Below are 18,457 nucleotides of genomic sequence, written 5' to 3'. Positions count from 1 at the left end.
CAAAAGCCCGAATCTAGAAAAATATTGCATACGATTATTTCATGAATGTTACTCTAAAATTCATAAAATATCGTAAGTATGAAAAGTAAGTACGTAAGGTAAGGTAATTATAAAAGGTAAGTATGTAAGATAAGTATGAAAGGTAAATATGCAAGGTAAGTATAAAAGGTAAGTATGCAAGGTAAGTATAAAAAGTAATTATGTAAGGTAAGGTAAATATGAAAGGTAAGTATGCAAAGTAAGTATAAAAGGTAAGTATGCAAGGTAAAGTATGAAAAGTAAATATGTAAGATAAGGTAAGTATGCAAGGTAAATATGAAAAGTAACAATGTTACAATATTTACAAAAATTTGTAAATACATATTTATAAAAAGAAAAGAAAACTCACAATACTTTAATTCTCTTGCTTGTGATTGCCATATCACTGTTGGACATTTTTCTTTTTCTCGTTTTTTCCAAAGTTAACATTTTTGTAGGAATGGAACCTACTTTTAACCGCCGCAGTTGTTTTGGTGGTGCTTTTATTGAGTCTGTCCATTTTGTTATAAAACAATCGTCATCAAAATGAAGACTGCATATTCTTGCTACAATAATACAAATAAAATAAAAAATATCTAATACTGATATAATTTATAATATTATACTATAGGTCATTTTGTTATATTTTACTATATAAAAAATATATATATCAACTTACCAGAATCAATTTTTATACTCTTTTCGCTCCTTTGACAAGCATTTATCCATGCCTGACGAATGTTTTCTTCGTTTGGGAATCTATAAAAGATTATTCCTTTCTTCTCTGCATAATATGTCCGACTTTTGCAATTTATTATGCAGCATGAAGGCATTGTGTCTGCAAACGAAAACAAATATGAAGTACACTCATAAAAAGCTGATACACTATTTACAATTGCTTAATTTTTATCATTTTTACAAGCTATAGGTATTTTTGTGGTTTATTCATTTAATTCAGTGATATTCACACACAACTTACCTTACACATTGGTCTTGCTCCTGCTTTAAATAGTAGCGGTTTTGCGTTTGACAGTGTGGCGGTCGGATTATCGTGCGATTATATGTATTCACGAAGGACCCAAGAACGAAGGCGAGAAGAGAACGACGTCAGGATCACGCGCGATGTGAACAAGAGAGATCACGTGTTCACGACGTGTTTGTCGTTGATTCACGTTCCGAGTATTTAATAAACTTATCGAAATTGCGATAGGAATCTCGTGAAAACGAGGTTACCTCTGATAAAACTTTCTCTGCCACAGCGGATTGTTGTCGTCGATCACGGCCTAACAGCTACAACCACGTGAACCACGATAACACATTCGGTAACGTCGACGACGTCGACGACAACGAGCGCACTAAGGCTCTAAGCGTACCTGGTACATACACGCGCGGCAACGGCGATCATGGGTTCCACTAACCTAACTTGTAGCGGTGGCCATATTGGTTTTTCAAGTTTGGGGCTAATTTCTGATTGGTTCAAGAGCGGCCATTACTTTGAACGACTGCGCATCCACGGGAATGTTACACCTGGTATTCTTCCATCATGTACGGACTTACGTCATACATCTGTTCCTTTTAACTGCACTATCTTGTATCCTCTGCACTCGAAAAAAGAAAAATGTACATTTCGTATTATTCAGATAGAAAAAGAGAGAGCGATAAGAAAGTGCAGTGAATAGGCGCTAGTAAGAACGTATTTCATGACTCATGGGTGCGTTCAGCCGATACTCTGCTAGCCTAGCAATCGTGAGCAGTCGCTCGTTTTCGCTCGTTTCCTCTCCTTTTAATCCATTGGGTCAAAGGAGAAGAAACGAGCGAAAACGAGCGACTGCTCACGATTGCTAGGCTAGCGGAGTATCGGCTGAACGCACCCATATTGATTTGTCATCGTTTTGTAGGTTCAACTAGAGGCCTAGGCCTCTAGGTTCAACAAAAAGAAACCTTTTGGGCTAATTCGTATGTATTTGACCGGAAATGAATGTCCGGGAAAGAATCTACCATATGAAATCGTTTGTATTTCGTATGAAGACTTTTGAAGTGCAATTGAAAAGGTTTGTGAGTCATTCGTTTAATTGTAATTAATTAATTATTTTTACACCATGCATTTAGCCGAAATAGATAAATTAATAAAAGTTTTTATACGGAATCGTTTGTATTTTGTATGAAGAGTTATGAAGTGTGATTAAAAAGGTTTGTGAGTCACCCAGATAATTTTAATTAAATATTTATAAACTCGGTAATTAGCCGAAATAGATTTTTAGTTATTCATGGTAAAAGAAGAAGGCGCTAGTGTTCCCGAAGGCCCGTCTGCAATCTTTCTACATCACGCTCACAGTTTATGCTGCCTCACCACTCAAATGGAAATAGATCTTGAATATTCAATAGTGTATTGACACAAGCTTGCACAAGCTTCATTGACACTCAATTTTCAACAAGAAATTGGCCGTATCGTCCACTGACAAGAGGCGGGCATGGATATAGGATTATATTCCTATATCCATGGAGGCGGGTGCCATTAACATTAAAACAAAAAAGAAGAAGGCCTTTATGGCTGCGGTCGACTTGATGCTACATATGTGTCAGTATCGTCTGTATGTACACATAAATATACGTAATTTATTTTATTTTACGTCGATACAAAATAAAATAAAAAAACGAGTTTTTATTTACAAATATAGTGATTGAATAAAACGAAATGGATATAATAAAGGAACATTTGCTGGTACCAACAAAGTATATGATACTGACAGATGAGAGAATTTGCTTGACAGTTCACAGAAATTGGCTTTCCCGGTTTTTAACAGTTGGCTCGTTTACTTTTATTAGTCACGATCGTTTGTCCAATGATGAAATTGCAGCGCAGCCGACTATCGATGAATTGGGTGGCGATTGGCTGAGAATTTATGCAAAAGTATTTTCAACATTTTTCGCATGTTTCATATGAAATAATATATATCGAGACATGAGGTAAAATTTTGTTATCATTAGGTATATGTAAAACAACACAGGAATGCAATTCCTTTACCGAGAGGAAGGTCTATCAGTAGCACAAGGAACCAAGAAGAGTTAATGTTTTCGCAATTGTTGCATTATGTGGCAGAAACTAATTATCGAAATCTATGGAAAGAAACATATAAGAAATATTACAGTATGTGTTCAATGTACCATTTAAAATTTTTAAACTTAGATTTCCAGCTTTTTGTTACTATCCAGTAAACAAACTCTGTAGTATGGTGATAGATTGGCTGTGGATTTATTCAGATGTTTCAGTAATAGATTCAGTATCATTTATCTACACTCATGGTTTTGCTGGCAGAGCTTGATGATAATCTGACAGTAGATTGTTGATAGAAATTGGACAGAATTGTCACTTCATAAATATTTAAATAGTTATGCAACAGCAGATTCTGCTCAGTTTTTATAGTCAATCTACCATTACATTTTGTTAGCAGATCTGTTATATTTCTGCTAGCATTTTATCTACAAAATTTATAACAGATATTTTCAAAATCTGTTCTTGATAGATTTGGTTATTCCATATAGATATTTTTCTTTATATTAATCAATTATTTCTTGTAAAATATGTACAGATCTCTGGAATTTTGTTGAACAAAAGGAACAATCTAATATCACTGCTAATGTAAGCGACGTTACCATCATGCATGAAATACTGAATAGAATGTATGGCTGTACTTTGGTACAAGTACAGCACGGTATGGTCTTATCAGTATCAAATGGTGTATTATCTGAAACACATTGCAATCTCGTACCAATTCATTTTGCCATAGAAACATCATCCGCATTTATAATGTTTTATGAGCAGATTGCAAATTATTCTCTTCGTGAGTGAGTATACACAAACTATATTTATTTGTATATTCTCAACATATAACAATATTTGCAAGATATTTTTATATTCTATTACTTATAGACATTAATTTTAGGTGCGTAATGTACAGTCCCGCTGCTCTTAGTACGAGTCATGGAAAACCATTGTTTGTAGTTTATCAGTTATTGAGATTATCCAGAGACTTGCACGATCGTGGTCTTGCGTTAGGAGAAATTACGCTTAGTGACATATTGGTTACAGACAATTTTACTATTCAGGTATATCTTGCATAGCAGACTAATATTTTAGCACAATTAATATTTAGTATTTAATAAGACAAAAGAGATTAATGAGCATATAATAAGAATTCAATAAGATTGGAAGAAAAACTAATTTTGTTCCTAGGTATTACCGAAATTAAACGATAATATTTATCTGAAACCTGATAGCGAGTGTACAGGTACTACTTCTCAAGAAAGTAAAGAGAAAAATTTGAGTGACAATGTTTATGATAAAAAAAATGGTGTACTTCGTTCACACAACACTGATTTTGGTTTAAATGAGAATATTGAAAAAGTATGCGAGATGTGGATGTATAATTGTATCAGCAACTTTGATTATTTAACTGCGCTCAATAATTTGGCTGGTAGGAGATACGGTAATCCCAGCTGTCATCATGTTATGCCTTGGGTAACGGATTTTACATCGAGAAATGGTGGAAACTGGAGAGATCTGACAAAGTCCAAATTTCGATTAAACAAGGGAGACAGACAATTGGATCTTACATTTGACTCGCAATCAACCGAGGTATATAAATTGTGTGAATGTAAGAGACTTGTTTCGTGTTGAATAAAAGCAACGTTAATTCGTAGGTTGGACACCATGTATCTGACGTCTTGTCAGAGATTACCTATTATGTATATCTTTCACGCCGATATAATAAATCTGTGCTCTGTAAACATGTACGACCTTTATGGGTGCCTGGAGAATACCCGGCTTCAATTCAAAGATTACACGATTGGAGTCCTGATGAATGTATACCGCAGTTTTTCATCGATCCTAGTGTTTTTAAGGTAAAATAATTTAAATTATTTACGTACATGAGAGAGAGAGAGAGAGAGAGAGAGAGACAAATTCTTGAAATGGGTTATCTCAGTACATACATACCTTCATTCACAACCTTAACTCTCATAAAATTGAGGCATAGAGGGTGCGTTTACGGAGCGCGCTATTAGCGCTATTGCGTCGTTCCTAAATATCTCTATCGCTTATTAGATGTAAAACAAGTAGAGCGATGCAATAGCGTTAATAGCACGCTCCGCGAACACACCCGTAGACTAAGGGTCACGATCGAATCCGGAACCCGCCGATTAGAGTCAACTGCCATACGGAGCCATGCATTACCGCTATAATATAAATTAATATTTAATAATAAAATATAGATTAGATATTTTTAGATTAAATGTCTTGTTTATAGTCTATCCACGAGGACTTGCCAGATTTAGAAATTCCAGCATGGGCAACGTCTCCAGAGGATTTTATTGAAAAACATAGGGAAGCATTGGAGAGCTTTTATGTTTCGGAAAGATTACATCACTGGATAGACTTGACCTTCGGCTACAAGTACGAACGTAGTCTAATGAGTTATTTATTATTTATTCGAACTTTTCTGATATTATATTCGTTATATGATAGATTATCAGGTTCAGCTGCTATAAAGTCGAAAAACGTTTGTCTACAATTAGTTGATAATCATACTGATTTAACTAATTCTGGTGTTGTACAACTTTTCACACAACCACATCCACAAAAAATAACTCCATCTCCCTATTGGGGTAAAGTACCACCACGTCTTCGGCCGATATCTTCAACTAATAGAAGTAGTAAGTTTCGACGGAGATTTCAAATTGTCAGAAATTTTGAGGATATTCTTGTATTGTAATATTTGTCAAATTATTATGATTATAGAAAGTGATCAACTCGCGAGTAGAATTAGTGACGATGAAGGCCACAGTTCTGTTGAAGAAGAGGAATTATCTGCGACAGTTACGAACGCATCAAGATCGTCGCCTCTCATATTGAGTCGTTTATTGAGTCGTTCCAGAGGTTCTTTGCTTTCAGAAGATAACGTTAAATCGGATAAGCCCGTTAATCAGCCTATTATCCTTCCGAAGGATTTCAATCCCATTGCAGCAATCGTACAAGTAGAAACTACACATACCTTTATGCATAAAGTCAACCATCAAGTTTATAAACCTGCAATAGGATCACATGATTTTTCCACAAATTACAAGCAAATTGTAGCCAGTGGACGTATTAAAGAGCAACAAATACTCGGTTGTCTGATAGTGGAAATATTTCTAGCCGGAAAATTCCGCTCAAACTGGAACGTTGAAAAAGTATTATTTGCACAAAGATTCGCGACGTGTCTGAACATCTTAAAGACATCGGCAGATAATTTGCCGAAATGTATAAGAAACGTTGTGTCTTTATTGCTTCAAATTGATATTATGCCAAAGAGTTATAATGTAGGTAACGTAGAGATGAATGATATTTTAATGGTAATTTTAATATTTCATATTATGCAGGATGTTTCATAATTAGATAAAGATTTAATTGACTAATAAAACTAAGAAAAATAAATAGAAAAATCATACTGTAAAATAGCTAATATTTTAGAGAATTTGGCTTATCGACAACTCCAGAATTCGAAAATTTATAAAAAAATGTCAGCATTTTTTTCTACACATGCTTCAGCATACCTTCTTATACAGGGTGTCTCAGGTTAATCGATCACCCCAAAAACTTTTTTATTTGTAATTCTAGAAAGAAATGCTTTAGACGAAAGTTGTTCGGTTTGAAAGGGGACATATGATTCCAATGTCAGACGTATCATACATGTCATTTTCAAGAAATTTTAAAAGAGACTAATTTCTTAGAATGGAACTTGATTTTTTTTTTAAATAAAAGTTGTAGATCTTGTCGAGACGTTTTCAAAACACTATATAATAAAGCTCTCTTTCGATAAAGTGATGCTGGAGCTGTCTGTATAACCGACAAAATTACTATTTTCTATGTTATCGACCTATATCGGTTTTTGTATGGACAAGGATATAGCACTTACATTGCACGCACACATATAACGCACGAATCGTCATACATACTATACTCTTATATTAAACTTCTAATCTGGATTTGGAGGGTCCATTGATGTTTTTCTTGTTGTGCAATTTAGGGAAACTCGTTTTCACGTTCGTATCAATGGTATATCTTTTATATGAAGCACATCTTTTGGGATGAGCTGATAGCGATCGCTGTAACTTGAGACGCCATATTAGGATAAAAGTAGGTAAAGAAATCTGTAATTCCGTAATTTTTTCTCGTTTTCTATATCAAATCGGAGTTTCCCTGAATTATTGATGTATGTACTGCAATTATGGAGAAGCATTTTTAATTCCGTCAAATTAATACGACGCTACATTAGTAGAAAGAAAATGGTAATTTTATCAATAAAACAGAAAACTCCAGCATCACCTTAAGAATTTCCTTAGATATTTAAAATTTTATAATATTTTTAGTATGATTAGTTTATTGCCTTTCCCCGAAGGGTTTACAAGGCGTTTTTGTGAGGAACGTACCCAAACTTCTTATAACACATCCCTGTATTACCTGGCCATTTGCGACCTCTGATATTTTTAGTATAAAATATGAAATATCTCATAAAGTATTCACTTTTCGATGACTTTACCTTCACTTCACCTTTTATACGTAAAATAATGAAAGGAATCGATTGTTGTAAAAAAAATAGAAAAAGTTATTTTAAAAAATTTGATTGCATTTTATAGACGTATTCAATTTTGCAAAATTGCAAATGTAAAAATTATTATTCATTTCCTTTCATTATTTTACGTATACAAGTATGAAGGTGAAGTTATAGAAAAGTGAATATACTTCACAAGATATTTCATATCTTATATTAAAAATATTATAACAAAATTTTTTAAATATCTTAGGAAATTCTTAATGAAAGAGGGCTTTATTATAGTGTTTTGAAAACATCTCGACGAGATTTACAACTTTTATTTCAAGGAAAAAATCAAGTTTTATTTAAAAAATTAGTTTTTAAAATTTCTTGAAAATGACGACATGTATGACACGACTCATATTGGAATCATATATATGTCCCCCTTCAAATCAAATAATTTTTGTCTGAAACATTTTTTTTCTAGAATCACAACTAAAAAAGTTTTTGGGGGTGATCGATTAACATGCGGGACACCCTGTATACAAACATATGCGTTTAAAAATTTTTGGAATTTCTTCTATATTAATCAAAAATCATTTTCGGTGCATTGTCTGACAATAAGTTTGTTGACGCTCTCTGATATATCTGAGATATTAATGATTTTATAATCGTATAAAGAATATAATTTATAAAAAGCTCGATATTTTGAAAATTAATTTACGGGTCTAATAATAAGACATTTATTAAGACTTTTTTTATTTGTTTTTATAAGGTCTAATCAGTTAAGTCTTTCTATAATTCTGAAAGATCTTATATTTTATCGAGATACACATTGCAGAATTTATTATAAGTATAATATGCACGTGATAAATTTTATGTTTAGATGAATGAGACCTCTTTTCGTTATCCAACGATAACATACATGGGCCTACCACCGCCATCCGCTCATCAATTTCTTCAACCAATTTTATCTGGCAGTCTGTTCCCATTCTCCAAATATTGCCAATACTTATATAACATTGTTCAAATGTTGCAAGAATACAATGGTTTGGTACGAGAATTAAATTCTATTGTAAAGATCGAGGACGATGTGGATTTTGTAATAAAAACGAAGACAAAGTACCTGTATAAAATTTGTGAGTGCAAAGTAAAAGCAATCGCCAGGGAATTAGAACGGCTTTTACCTTATGTCGGTGGTATGAGAGAAGCCACTTTGCAATTGATAGTACCTCACATAGTACAAATTATGGAAGAACCTTATAGTGCGGTATTGGCAGTATGGCATCTTTTCGATCTCATTGCAAAGTAAGTGCATTTACAATTTTGTTTTTTTCTGAGTAACTATATCATTAGATTCTTTCGATTTTTTTCATTTTCTGTTGCAGAACGTTGGGACCGAAGGATACAGTCGATACGTTTCTCTCACCTATTACAAAACTGTATGAGAACGGCTCTATCATGGATACTGCATTGTACGCTGATATAATACCTACGGGAACGCTCGCAAAGTTTCGAACTACTCGATTATATCACCGAATGTTCCTGTTGAAGTTAATAGTTAGGCTAGGGCTACGAAGATTTTTAGACAATTTCATAAATCCTTTGGTGGAAGCGGTGGGAGGATACAAAGATTATGTACAGGGCTCGATTAACACGTGCACTCATAGAACTGTGAATTTGAAGTAAGAAAAAAGTGATAATTTATTAATTGTATTTTATTATGATTTTAATGTAGTTTCACATATCATATTACTCCATATTGCTTATAAATTTCTATGAAGGAGCTGCGACTTAAGTGGACCTTGCAGTGAGGGAGAAGGTATTTTATCTCCATTAGATGAAGATTCATTTGCAGACACCGAACACAATGTCGCTGTATTTTCTGTACCAACGATCAACGATCACATGTCTAATGTAACAACAGAGAACAATGTCGAAGGTGATTGGCTAAATAAGTCGTTAATGATTTAATAAGTAGGGGAGACCGGGGCTATTAGTGACACATTTTTGTTTCGAATTTTTTTGTTTCGTATAAATGTTTAAAAAAATTTTATTAGTGCGATGTAATCGTTCATCTCTGTAGTTTAAAAGAAAAAAAAAGGTTTTTCTCTCACGAGTCTCGAAATATATCAAGAAATGTATCGCTGTCTCATGTGTCACGAATTACCCCGGGGCCAGGGCCAGGGCCGGGGTAATTCGTGACAGGCCATGGAGTAATGCATAACACTTTCTCTGATTGAACAAACTATATGGATTTTTTTCGTTTTTGCAATTTTTATCTACTTTATACTTTGAAAAAGCATTTATTTGTCAGAATTTACATATTATATGTATAAAAAAATTATGAGGAAAAAAGTAACGCCTGTTCCATTAATCGCCCTCATCGCTCACATTCGATTACGGGGAAGCACTTCTCGAAGGCGTCCACGGCCCCTGTGAACTGGTTCTTCCTTTGAACGCTTATTCGTGGTTTTTTTGGTTGCCGCGATTGCTCGTGTCATAAAATGCCCCGGCGTGGTTTTTCCTCATTCATGATCCGTGACTTATAGATAAGAAAGAACTCATGCATTATGCTTAGTGAAGTCGAGTGACTGAATATAACTTACCGTTTCGGATCCCTTATTATTTTATTCGGCGAGAAAACAAATTTTCGAGATTTGAAAAATTTTACTTTGAGCACTTGAAATCAGACTTTTTGTCACTGAGAGAGAAAATGGTTGACACGCAAATGTCATTCCGTTGGTACCTAGAGGACACTAAGAGACATCTGTGATTGATATTACAGGTTTCTAACAGCAAGCATTTTAAAGTTAGGCCCGCGACAAAATTTCAGCAGTGTCACGAATAGTCCCGGTCTCCTCTATCTCTGAGAAAAATGATCTGATAATTTTTATTGGACGTATTACAGAAGTATTTGCCATGGAGACGGAGAATAATTCGTGGATTTCATTAAATAATACCGCGCCATACGATATCGACTTACATATAGATCTCAACTTGAATGCCTGCGATGATTTGAATGACGATGGAAACAAAAATTCGCCGAGTGGCTCCGTTAAATCGCCAACGATTCCGATACCAAAACAATCAAATATCAGTGGAGCTAAATTGGTAACCGAGTTTAATAGTATCGGTTGCAACGTTGGCAGTAAAATTTCCAGCGAAGATTTTACTTATGTTAATGCATACGCCACGAATATCCATTCCGATAGTAATCTCTCAGAAAATATGTGCAATATAGATACTAAGGAAGACAATCCTGCTATGCTTCCTGCGGATCTTGATAACAAAAGCGATGTAATCAAATCAAGCGATGAAGATGTACGTCAGCTGGATCATATTTACCGAAAATCCGTTCTAAGTGAATGCACAATTTCCGAGATGAGCGCGGAATCTGTTATCTGGCTGTCTCATAGACTCGGCCCAGTACTCACAGCACGATACTTGTCGCGAAATCTTCTGAGAATGCTGACGTTATGTTACGCTGGGAAAGAAAATTTAATGCCAATCGATGACAATAATTTTATGCGTGTGGAGGGTGTTGCATGGAAGAAGCCGATACTAGCCGGTGATCAAAATGCTATTAAAGTCTTAGAGTGTCTCACGGCTATTGCAGGTACGTACGAAAATATGCGAATTATTTTAATTTCGTCAGTAAAAACAGTTTATGAACTATTTTTCCAGGATTATATGGAGAACAAATTATATTGCTGCAATATTTCGCACATATAGTTGAGCTATTAGCATTGTGCAAGAGAAAGCTTACGCAAAATTTGGAAGGAGGCCTAATTTCCTGTCTGGCTCTATTAAATCACATTACAACATATCTCAATGATTCTACGTTAATGGATGTGCTTCATGTAATGTTTATCATATAATTAATAACTATACATTTTAATAATATAATGAAAAAAATAGCTTTTATTTGTCCATATTTGAATGTAGGAGCCGATTGTTAAATCCATCCTGCATCCCACAGTACGCATACTGTCAACCGCGAGATTTACATTTCCAAATGGAACGCTTGCACGCATTGCCTTAGCTGAAAAATGCTTGGAAGCGATGTTCACTCTTAGCTTACGGCTCGGCAGCGTGATCACGAAAAATCATTTAGCAGTGCCAATTCAACGCTTCTTTCTGGCCTTTGACAAAGCTTTCAGTAAAAATTTAGATGGTGGAGTCCTGTTGAATAATTTTGGGCAAAAAGCAGGCACAACCTGCGAGCATTTTGTACGGTAATAATACGGAGACGAGTATTTCAATTTGATTATAAATTGTGCGTTAATGAAATGCAGAGATATATGCAGAAATATTCTTATCGTTTTTACTATTTCACAGGATGAAAGCTGCGAATGAAGGTTCTGTTAATAATGAAACTTATGCTTGTAACAAACTTGACGCAGACATTGCAGATTCGTATTCCCCTCCGGTTGTAGAAAATAGCGACATGTCAGACTTGCAAAGAAATAAAGTAAGATCTAATAGTTTGATTTTTTTTTAATAGATAAAACGTGAACGCAAATGTGTATATGTACTAAACTTTACTTACAGGCATTTGAAGAACTACGAGCAGTATTCACCACTGAGTTTGCTCATAAATCATACATGCTTTTTTATAGATGTGTCGATATTGAAATGATGGAACATATACTTAAAAATCACGAGCATATACAAGAGCTTTGTCACGATTACGAGCAGGGGATAAAAGCAATCTCCGTAAATAACGGTAGATGTTTCACAAAATTTATATTCCTTAGTTATTAGTCGTTATAAATAATACGTAAATAATATGTTCATCCTTGTGTCTCATTGTTAAAGATAACGTGGATAAGTACAATACTTCCGTGGATTGTGATGTAGCAGAGAATGTAGAATCGGTTGATAAAGGTGTTTGCAGCTTTGGGAATATATCTGTGATAGGAAATAGATTCGAGATACAGAAAGATGACGCGAGATTTCAATCGGCGACGGAGATTGTTGCCAGTCGCGAAACGTGTCCGTCATCCGCTGGTAGACAACTACGCGGTAATTGGCTAGCCTATTGGGAGCACGAGATAGGGAGACCGGAGAAGGATACGATATTTAATATAAAACAGATAAAACTTCAGACTTTCAACGGACATACAAATAGTGTGAGATGTCTTTACGTGTTAGACAATGAGAACAGTTTTATGAGTGGTGGCAGAGACAAAACTGTGAAATTATGGAGTTTACGAAGCCAGGTCAGATATATTCCATTCAATTTGACAAAATGTCCATTGTATAACATCCAGAATTATGATTTTACTGATATATGGAATTAGGGTGATGGAACTACAGTCTCATCGTGTCAATACACATATACTGGACACAAGAAATCTATTCTTTCACTTACATTCCTGGAATCTTTGAGATACGCAGTGACATGCGATGGCGTGATTCATTGTTGGGATCCTTTTATGGGTTCGCTTCTGGGATGTCCGGAAAGTAGTCGTCCCGTTCCTGTGAACACTTTAGCCTCGAGTCCTTCTCCGTCCACGACTCTTCTTGTAGGAACAACGGACATTACCCTTAGAGTTATTGATTGTAGAACATTCCAGTATGTCAATGAAATGAAAGTAAGTATGAAATATGTATGTCGATATTGCGTGAAATTGTAATTACTAATATTCGTATAAAATTTAACGTATTAAATCATATGATAAGGTTTCTATGAATCCGACTGGTTTAATAAGATGTATCACAGTATCGCCTAGTGGTAACTGGGTCGCTTTAGGTCAAGCATCAGGCTTCTTGACGATACTCGATACTCGCACTGGTCTGATTATTGCGTCTTGGAAGGGACATGAATGTGAGGTAAAGACTTAATGATTTTTATCGACTTAGACTTGATATAAGAATTCATCGTTTGATTATTGATTTTTAATGTTACAGATACTGCAATTAGAAGCAATAAACGAAACTACTATAGTTAGTTCTTCGTTGGACCAAACTATAGCCGTGTGGAGTGCAATAGATGGAAAACTTAAATTTCATATGAAGTAAGAAAAACCTGTAATGTTATTTAAGTTAGACATACAAAATATAATTTACATAAATTATTCTTCATTAATTTTTAGAGGCGCAACAGAGCCTGTTCATTGCATGGCAATGCACGAACAGGTATTAGTGATAGGAACAACAGCAAATCGAATTGGTGTCTATACCGCTATAGAAATGACTGCTTCATTAAGTTCATCCAAATTGAGATCTGACGCTTTTAAAGGCATTCTTACTGCCATGGCTGTCCTTCCTCTCAATCGATTATTATTATTAGGTGCTGACAATGGTGGAATAACGCTACTATGTTAAGAACGCTTCAGACTATTTACAGAGCAGCGCAAAATGACTGGACATTATTAAATATAATAATGGGAAAGAATAGAAAAGTATATCTAATTTAACGGAAAGCACGAAAAATCTATTAAAATAAATTTCATTTTTATAGAATATATTCAAGAGAAAGATCTCTTATATATGGATAATGTCTGTCCTTGTCGCTATTACTTTTAGAGCAAGTTTAGTAGGCATTTTGTGTACTCCGACGTCCGCTAAGATTTCTGTCGATGCATTTTTGTCATTATTTAGCGCTTCTTCAAGCAATATTGCTGAACCCGTCAAGACATTTAAAAGTATACATGCTTCTTTGATTCTGGAACATTAAAATAACTGAATCATGGCATCTGTTTTAACAACTAAGTGAATATAGCTTTAATAATTTTAGAGACTTACAAAGGAAAGTACGATTCTGGTTTGTCAATGTACAAACCAAATAATGGAAATAAGTTCCTCAAAATATCGTATTGTAATTGTTCGGCACCGCCGCTATTGAAATGATTTACAAGTACAACTTCTTCGAAGAGAAACTGTGAAAAGAAGGATTTGAGAAGAAGATACAAATTATTATAGGTGAATAGCAATCTATTTCCTTTGATTTTTATCTTGCATACTTGATCAAATTGAGTGGCTAAATTCTTCCAAGCTTGATTAAATAACGGCAATGCAAGAACACTGTGCAATGTATAAAGACGCGTAGCTAGTTCTTGGAACATGAGACAACCACTCGGTGTTACTGATAATGAAGCAACTTCTTTTGAAGACTGCATCGCAAACCATCTTGGAATAATAAAAAGCACTTTGTAAATGTAATGTGAATGAAATAATAATCGTAATAGTGAACGGTGAGTAAAAGTTCTTACTTATCCGTCCTGTAAGCTCTACTTTTTGCCTTTACATCTAAAGCAACTGAATCGCTGATTTCATTTATCAGTTCCTTCTCTAATCGTCGTAAGAGAACTACAGCCTCGTCAAATACAGTTCCCTCTATTTCTCCGGTGTTCTCGTTAACGTCGCTGCCTCTGTCAATAGCATTTTCCACAGCCTCGAATTGCTTCTTGAAGAAATGCAGCTGCAAGAAGTGCTACACACAAATGCAAGATCGTGATAAGTAATATGTCATTTTTTGGTGTGATTGTAGGTGAAGATTATACATACAACAGTCACGCCCCATTCTTCCAAAACGGTTGCGACATAATGTAATGTATTGAGAATATATGGCATAAGCGACGTTAATGGATCTTCATAATTTTCATGTAGCAATTGTAACAATCGTACTCGCCAATCGTCAACCAATTCTAATTGCAAGTCGAGAAACTGTAATCTTCAACAATATCAACATAAACAATCGTCAGTACTATCGTCTCTTATTTACAACGATCTCGTATGATTTACCTATGTCCAGGCTGTGGCAAATGTTTATATCTATCAGAAATCATGGTGAGCAGTGTAAGAAAGGCATCTGCGCATTCAGTGACTTTCATGTCATCTATATCAAAACCCGTCAGTCTTTCCCACGCTGTATTCGAACTTAATATTGCATCCATTTTTTCAGTCGCGTCTAAAAAAAAACAGCACAAATATGTTATATATATATATATATATATATATATATATATATATATATACACACACACACACACACACACATTTGCGTGCGCGCACGCGCAAACACACACACACACACACACACACACACACACACACACACACACACACACACACACACACACACACACACACACACACACACACACACACACACACACACACACGCGCGCGCGCGCATACATTTGAGTGCACGATTGTGTGCACAAAGTACGAAATTGCTTCTTCATGCACTCACATTTTTTCTCCATGTTTATCCATTTTACAAAAATATGGGCTTGCGTAAGAACGAAAATGGTAGCTGGCTGAGATTGCGGATACAACAGAGTCTCTCGTAACTCTCTTTCAAATCCTAAAGCTTCGTCTACCAAATGCGTAAATAGAGTGTCATCATACTGCACTAAGGGCAATTCGAAATGAAGTTTCTCAACGGCTAACTGAACTAGAGCGCGTATAAATTCAGCCTATTAATACACTGTAATTAGTGCCCAGAAATATGATTCTAAGTCTATCAGAATACAATTAATTATATCACACCTTAATATCTAAGTGTCCAAAACCTACAGAATCCGCTACAGGTTGAATGTTCTTTTGTACCCACTGAACATGGTCTTTGATCCATGTTAAAATTTGTGTAAAGAACCATTCTGGCTTATCTTGACGGTTTGTCAATTTAGCTCCTGTGAAATGATAAATGAATCTTTGTCGGAGAGGACGTACTAAAAAGGCGATTGGTAAACTAACTGGTGCAAAGTCTGTTAACAGCACAGATGTTACTACAGGTTTTATCATTTCTTCTCTAAGTACATTAAGGACAATACAGATAATCTCACCGATTCACTTTTCAATGAAATCTAAAACAATTAAATAGTGTATTACAAGGATACGGTAACTGCAGATGAAAGAGATATTCAATGAGTATCTTAAATCTTGTCATTGTCTCTAGCAAAGGTACGTTCAATGAAATGGCATTGGTTCCACAAAAAGGCCATTTCAATGTCTTCAATAAATCATTGTATTCCCTGTAAATATTACATGTTGGGAAAGTATATAGTAACTAATAAATTAGAATATATGTGAAAGATAGAAAACATACTTTGATAATTTTTCCTTGATTAGATTGTGCCAAAAGTGTAAGATCTCATGGACATAACTGACCAGGTGATGACACACAGATGTTTGCAATTGGCAACTGATGTTTGTCAAGCTCGTATATAGAATTATTATAGACTGATCATCACCAGATAACAAAAATGTCTCTATCTCATCACTGAATAAAAATGTTACAACTATTTAATAGATAAATCATAAAACACTGCGGATGTAATATTCTTTGACAGTTTATTACCTAATATTTTCTATATATCTTATAAAGAATAAATAGGATAACGATTTGTCAAGCTGCCCTATCTTGTCAATAACTTCTTGTAGCTCTAAATTTTTGTCGTTTTCACTAAACGTCTCCTCAATCATCTTACTCAGATCTAAACAAGTTTTTTGTAACTGATTGACTTCACAATTAACACATTCTACATTCTCAACTACTGCTTTTACCTTGGAAGGAGCAGTGGTTGATGCCATTGACAGCTGTTGACAAAAAGTGATTGTATATAACGTTTTGTCACATTAGAGGTACATTCGTGAAGCGTACTATTAGAGCTATGCATCATTCCATCTTTATCATTCATTAGATGTAAAATAAGGATAGAATGAGCAACAGCGCTAATAGCACTCGCTCCGCGAACGCACTTTTATGTTATGCTACTTTGTAGATGAATACTGACTGATTTTTCAATCTCATCCTTCTCCGCTTTGAGACGCTCTTGGAAATCATAAATTCCTTCAAGATTTTTCAAATTCGATCCCAAGTGTTCGTTGAATTTTTGTATGATTTTTTGTTTTATATCCATTACGACGTATACTCCTATCAGAGAGAAGACTTCTGGGGTAATAATTATACAGTTGAACCCACTCACTTCCAATATTGGTAAAAATATGCTCAATCGACGCGTTTTTGCAAGAAACGAAAGAATCTGACAGAAAAAGTGTCGCTCTGCCCCGCAAAGCGAGATATTAATCGTTAAAGTTTTTTTTTGTTTTGCTCCTCTTAGGTTAGGAGCATAAGCGCCAAAGCGCCTTTAAGGAGATGCTAAAGCTAAGGCCGAACTTCCTCGACGTCGGTAATGTCAACTCTGTCAACTAAAAGCAAAGGCCGAACTGATATTGGAGACCTCGCGTGGTGACAACGCGAAACTCCGGTTTCAGTGTTACCAACTAATTTCAGATTCTATGAAGTGGTGTATGTCCGTACACGTACACACACCACTGAATTGCTCACACGGACGCACGGTAGAGAGACATATGCTCCTGAAAATGCTTTCTGGCCGTCCGCGTAGCAGAAAGCAGTAACGTATCAAGGCTGATAAGCACCCGCTTTTTATAAATTACATATATTCTTATGCACACATGCGTATATATATATAATATCTATCTAATTATTATGTGTATGTTTATAATTGTCTGATGACAAATAATAACAGTAGCACAATTGAGAATGTGAATTAGTATACATAGTATATATTGACGCGGGTACTTATATATTAGACTTGGCAATTTACTGCATCTCTTGCACCTCAAATAATTTTTTTCTTGTAATGTAAATGAATGATGTAAAACTATTTCAAAGGATCTATCGATCCATTCTTGATGGGGTAAAACAATAACTTCTATAACAAATGCAATAAATATTAAATTTATATAGTATTGATTTATTACACTCAGTCTCTTAGCATCAGAGTAGAGGGTAACGCAGCTGATGAACAGTATAGATAACAAACTGAATAAAAATCTTAATTATTATAACATAATGATATTAAGAATTAAGATTTTTATTCAGTTTGTTA

The 18,457-nt window shown here is 34.8% G+C and overlaps 2 protein-coding genes and 1 long non-coding RNA gene across 6 annotated transcripts; 1 reads left to right on the top strand and 2 right to left on the bottom strand.

Moving 5' to 3' along the window:
• Positions 1-388: 388 nt before the first annotated feature.
• On the bottom strand, positions 389-10,338 carry LOC143894285 (uncharacterized). 2 transcript variants are annotated; one of them, XR_013256046.1, is made up of 5 exons: positions 10,199-10,338; positions 9,984-10,134; positions 998-1,616; positions 698-856; positions 389-584 (listed from the first exon to the last, which is right to left on the bottom strand). It is a non-coding gene; the product is annotated as an uncharacterized LOC143894285 (long non-coding RNA). The 2 variants fall into 2 exon arrangements; XR_013256047.1 differs by lacking the exon at positions 9,984-10,134 and having other exon boundaries at positions 10,199-10,213.
• Wdr81 (WD repeat domain 81) lies at positions 1,920-15,303 on the top strand. Its single transcript, XM_077400448.1, has 25 exons — positions 1,920-2,069; positions 2,263-2,609; positions 2,697-2,929; positions 3,007-3,166; positions 3,609-3,864; positions 3,963-4,125; positions 4,253-4,654; positions 4,720-4,920; positions 5,325-5,470; positions 5,543-5,730; positions 5,816-6,408; positions 8,476-8,897; positions 8,978-9,274; positions 9,374-9,531; positions 10,501-11,208; positions 11,277-11,452; positions 11,538-11,827; positions 11,931-12,063; positions 12,144-12,318; positions 12,411-12,814; positions 12,896-13,189; positions 13,278-13,427; positions 13,506-13,612; positions 13,691-14,791; positions 15,088-15,303. The coding sequence occupies exons 3-24, from the start codon at positions 2,714-2,716 to the stop codon at positions 13,920-13,922; spliced, it is 5,871 nt and encodes a 1,956-aa protein (XP_077256574.1). The 5' UTR covers positions 1,920-2,069; positions 2,263-2,609; positions 2,697-2,713; the 3' UTR covers positions 13,923-14,791; positions 15,088-15,303.
• Positions 13,460-17,821, bottom strand: Rint1 (RAD50 interactor 1). 3 transcript variants are annotated; one of them, XM_077400450.1, is made up of 12 exons: positions 17,339-17,817; positions 16,903-17,141; positions 16,651-16,824; positions 16,442-16,576; positions 16,092-16,353; positions 15,793-16,018; positions 15,342-15,507; positions 15,105-15,270; positions 14,810-15,030; positions 14,561-14,726; positions 14,343-14,476; positions 13,460-14,262 (listed from the first exon to the last, which is right to left on the bottom strand). In XM_077400450.1, exons 1-12 carry the CDS (start codon positions 17,462-17,464, stop codon positions 14,082-14,084), a joined length of 2,196 nt encoding a protein of 731 aa, XP_077256576.1. In that variant the 5' UTR covers positions 17,465-17,817; the 3' UTR covers positions 13,460-14,081. The 3 variants fall into 3 exon arrangements, with proteins under 3 accessions (XP_077256576.1, XP_077256577.1, XP_077256575.1); XM_077400451.1 differs by having other exon boundaries at positions 14,343-14,726; positions 16,903-17,038; positions 17,109-17,141; positions 17,339-17,448; XM_077400449.1 differs by having other exon boundaries at positions 14,343-14,726; positions 17,339-17,821.
• Between the last annotated feature and the right edge of the window lie 636 nt (positions 17,822-18,457).

Source organism: Temnothorax americanus, unplaced genomic scaffold, assembly GCF_048541705.1.
Source record: "Temnothorax americanus isolate GAGA-0224 unplaced genomic scaffold, ASM4854170v1 Scaffold134, whole genome shotgun sequence".
Lineage (NCBI taxonomy): Eukaryota > Metazoa > Arthropoda > Insecta > Hymenoptera > Formicidae > Temnothorax > Temnothorax americanus.
Note: the sequence above shows the minus strand (reverse complement) of the source record. Positions and strands in the feature narration are given on the sequence as shown.

Bases quoted from the DNA above. Each gene is read 5' to 3' on its own strand.
- Wdr81 (XM_077400448.1), top strand. From the start codon at position 2,714: ATGGATATAATAAAGGAACATTTGCTGGTACCAACAAAGTATATGATA. The intron at 3,865-3,962 runs GTGAGTATACAC...CATTAATTTTAG, and splicing joins GCAAATTATTCTCTTCGTGA to GTGCGTAATGTACAGTCCCG. The intron at 9,275-9,373 runs GTAAGAAAAAAG...ATTTCTATGAAG, and splicing joins CATAGAACTGTGAATTTGAA to GAGCTGCGACTTAAGTGGAC.
- Rint1 (XM_077400449.1), bottom strand. From the start codon at position 17,464: ATGGATATAAAACAAAAAATCATACAAAAATTCAACGAACACTTGGGA. The intron at 17,142-17,338 runs GTCAGTATTCAT...TTTTGTCAACAG, and splicing joins AGGATGAGATTGAAAAATCA to CTGTCAATGGCATCAACCAC. The intron at 14,727-14,809 runs GTAAGAACTTTT...TATTATTCCAAG, and splicing joins AGAGCTTACAGGACGGATAA to ATGGTTTGCGATGCAGTCTT.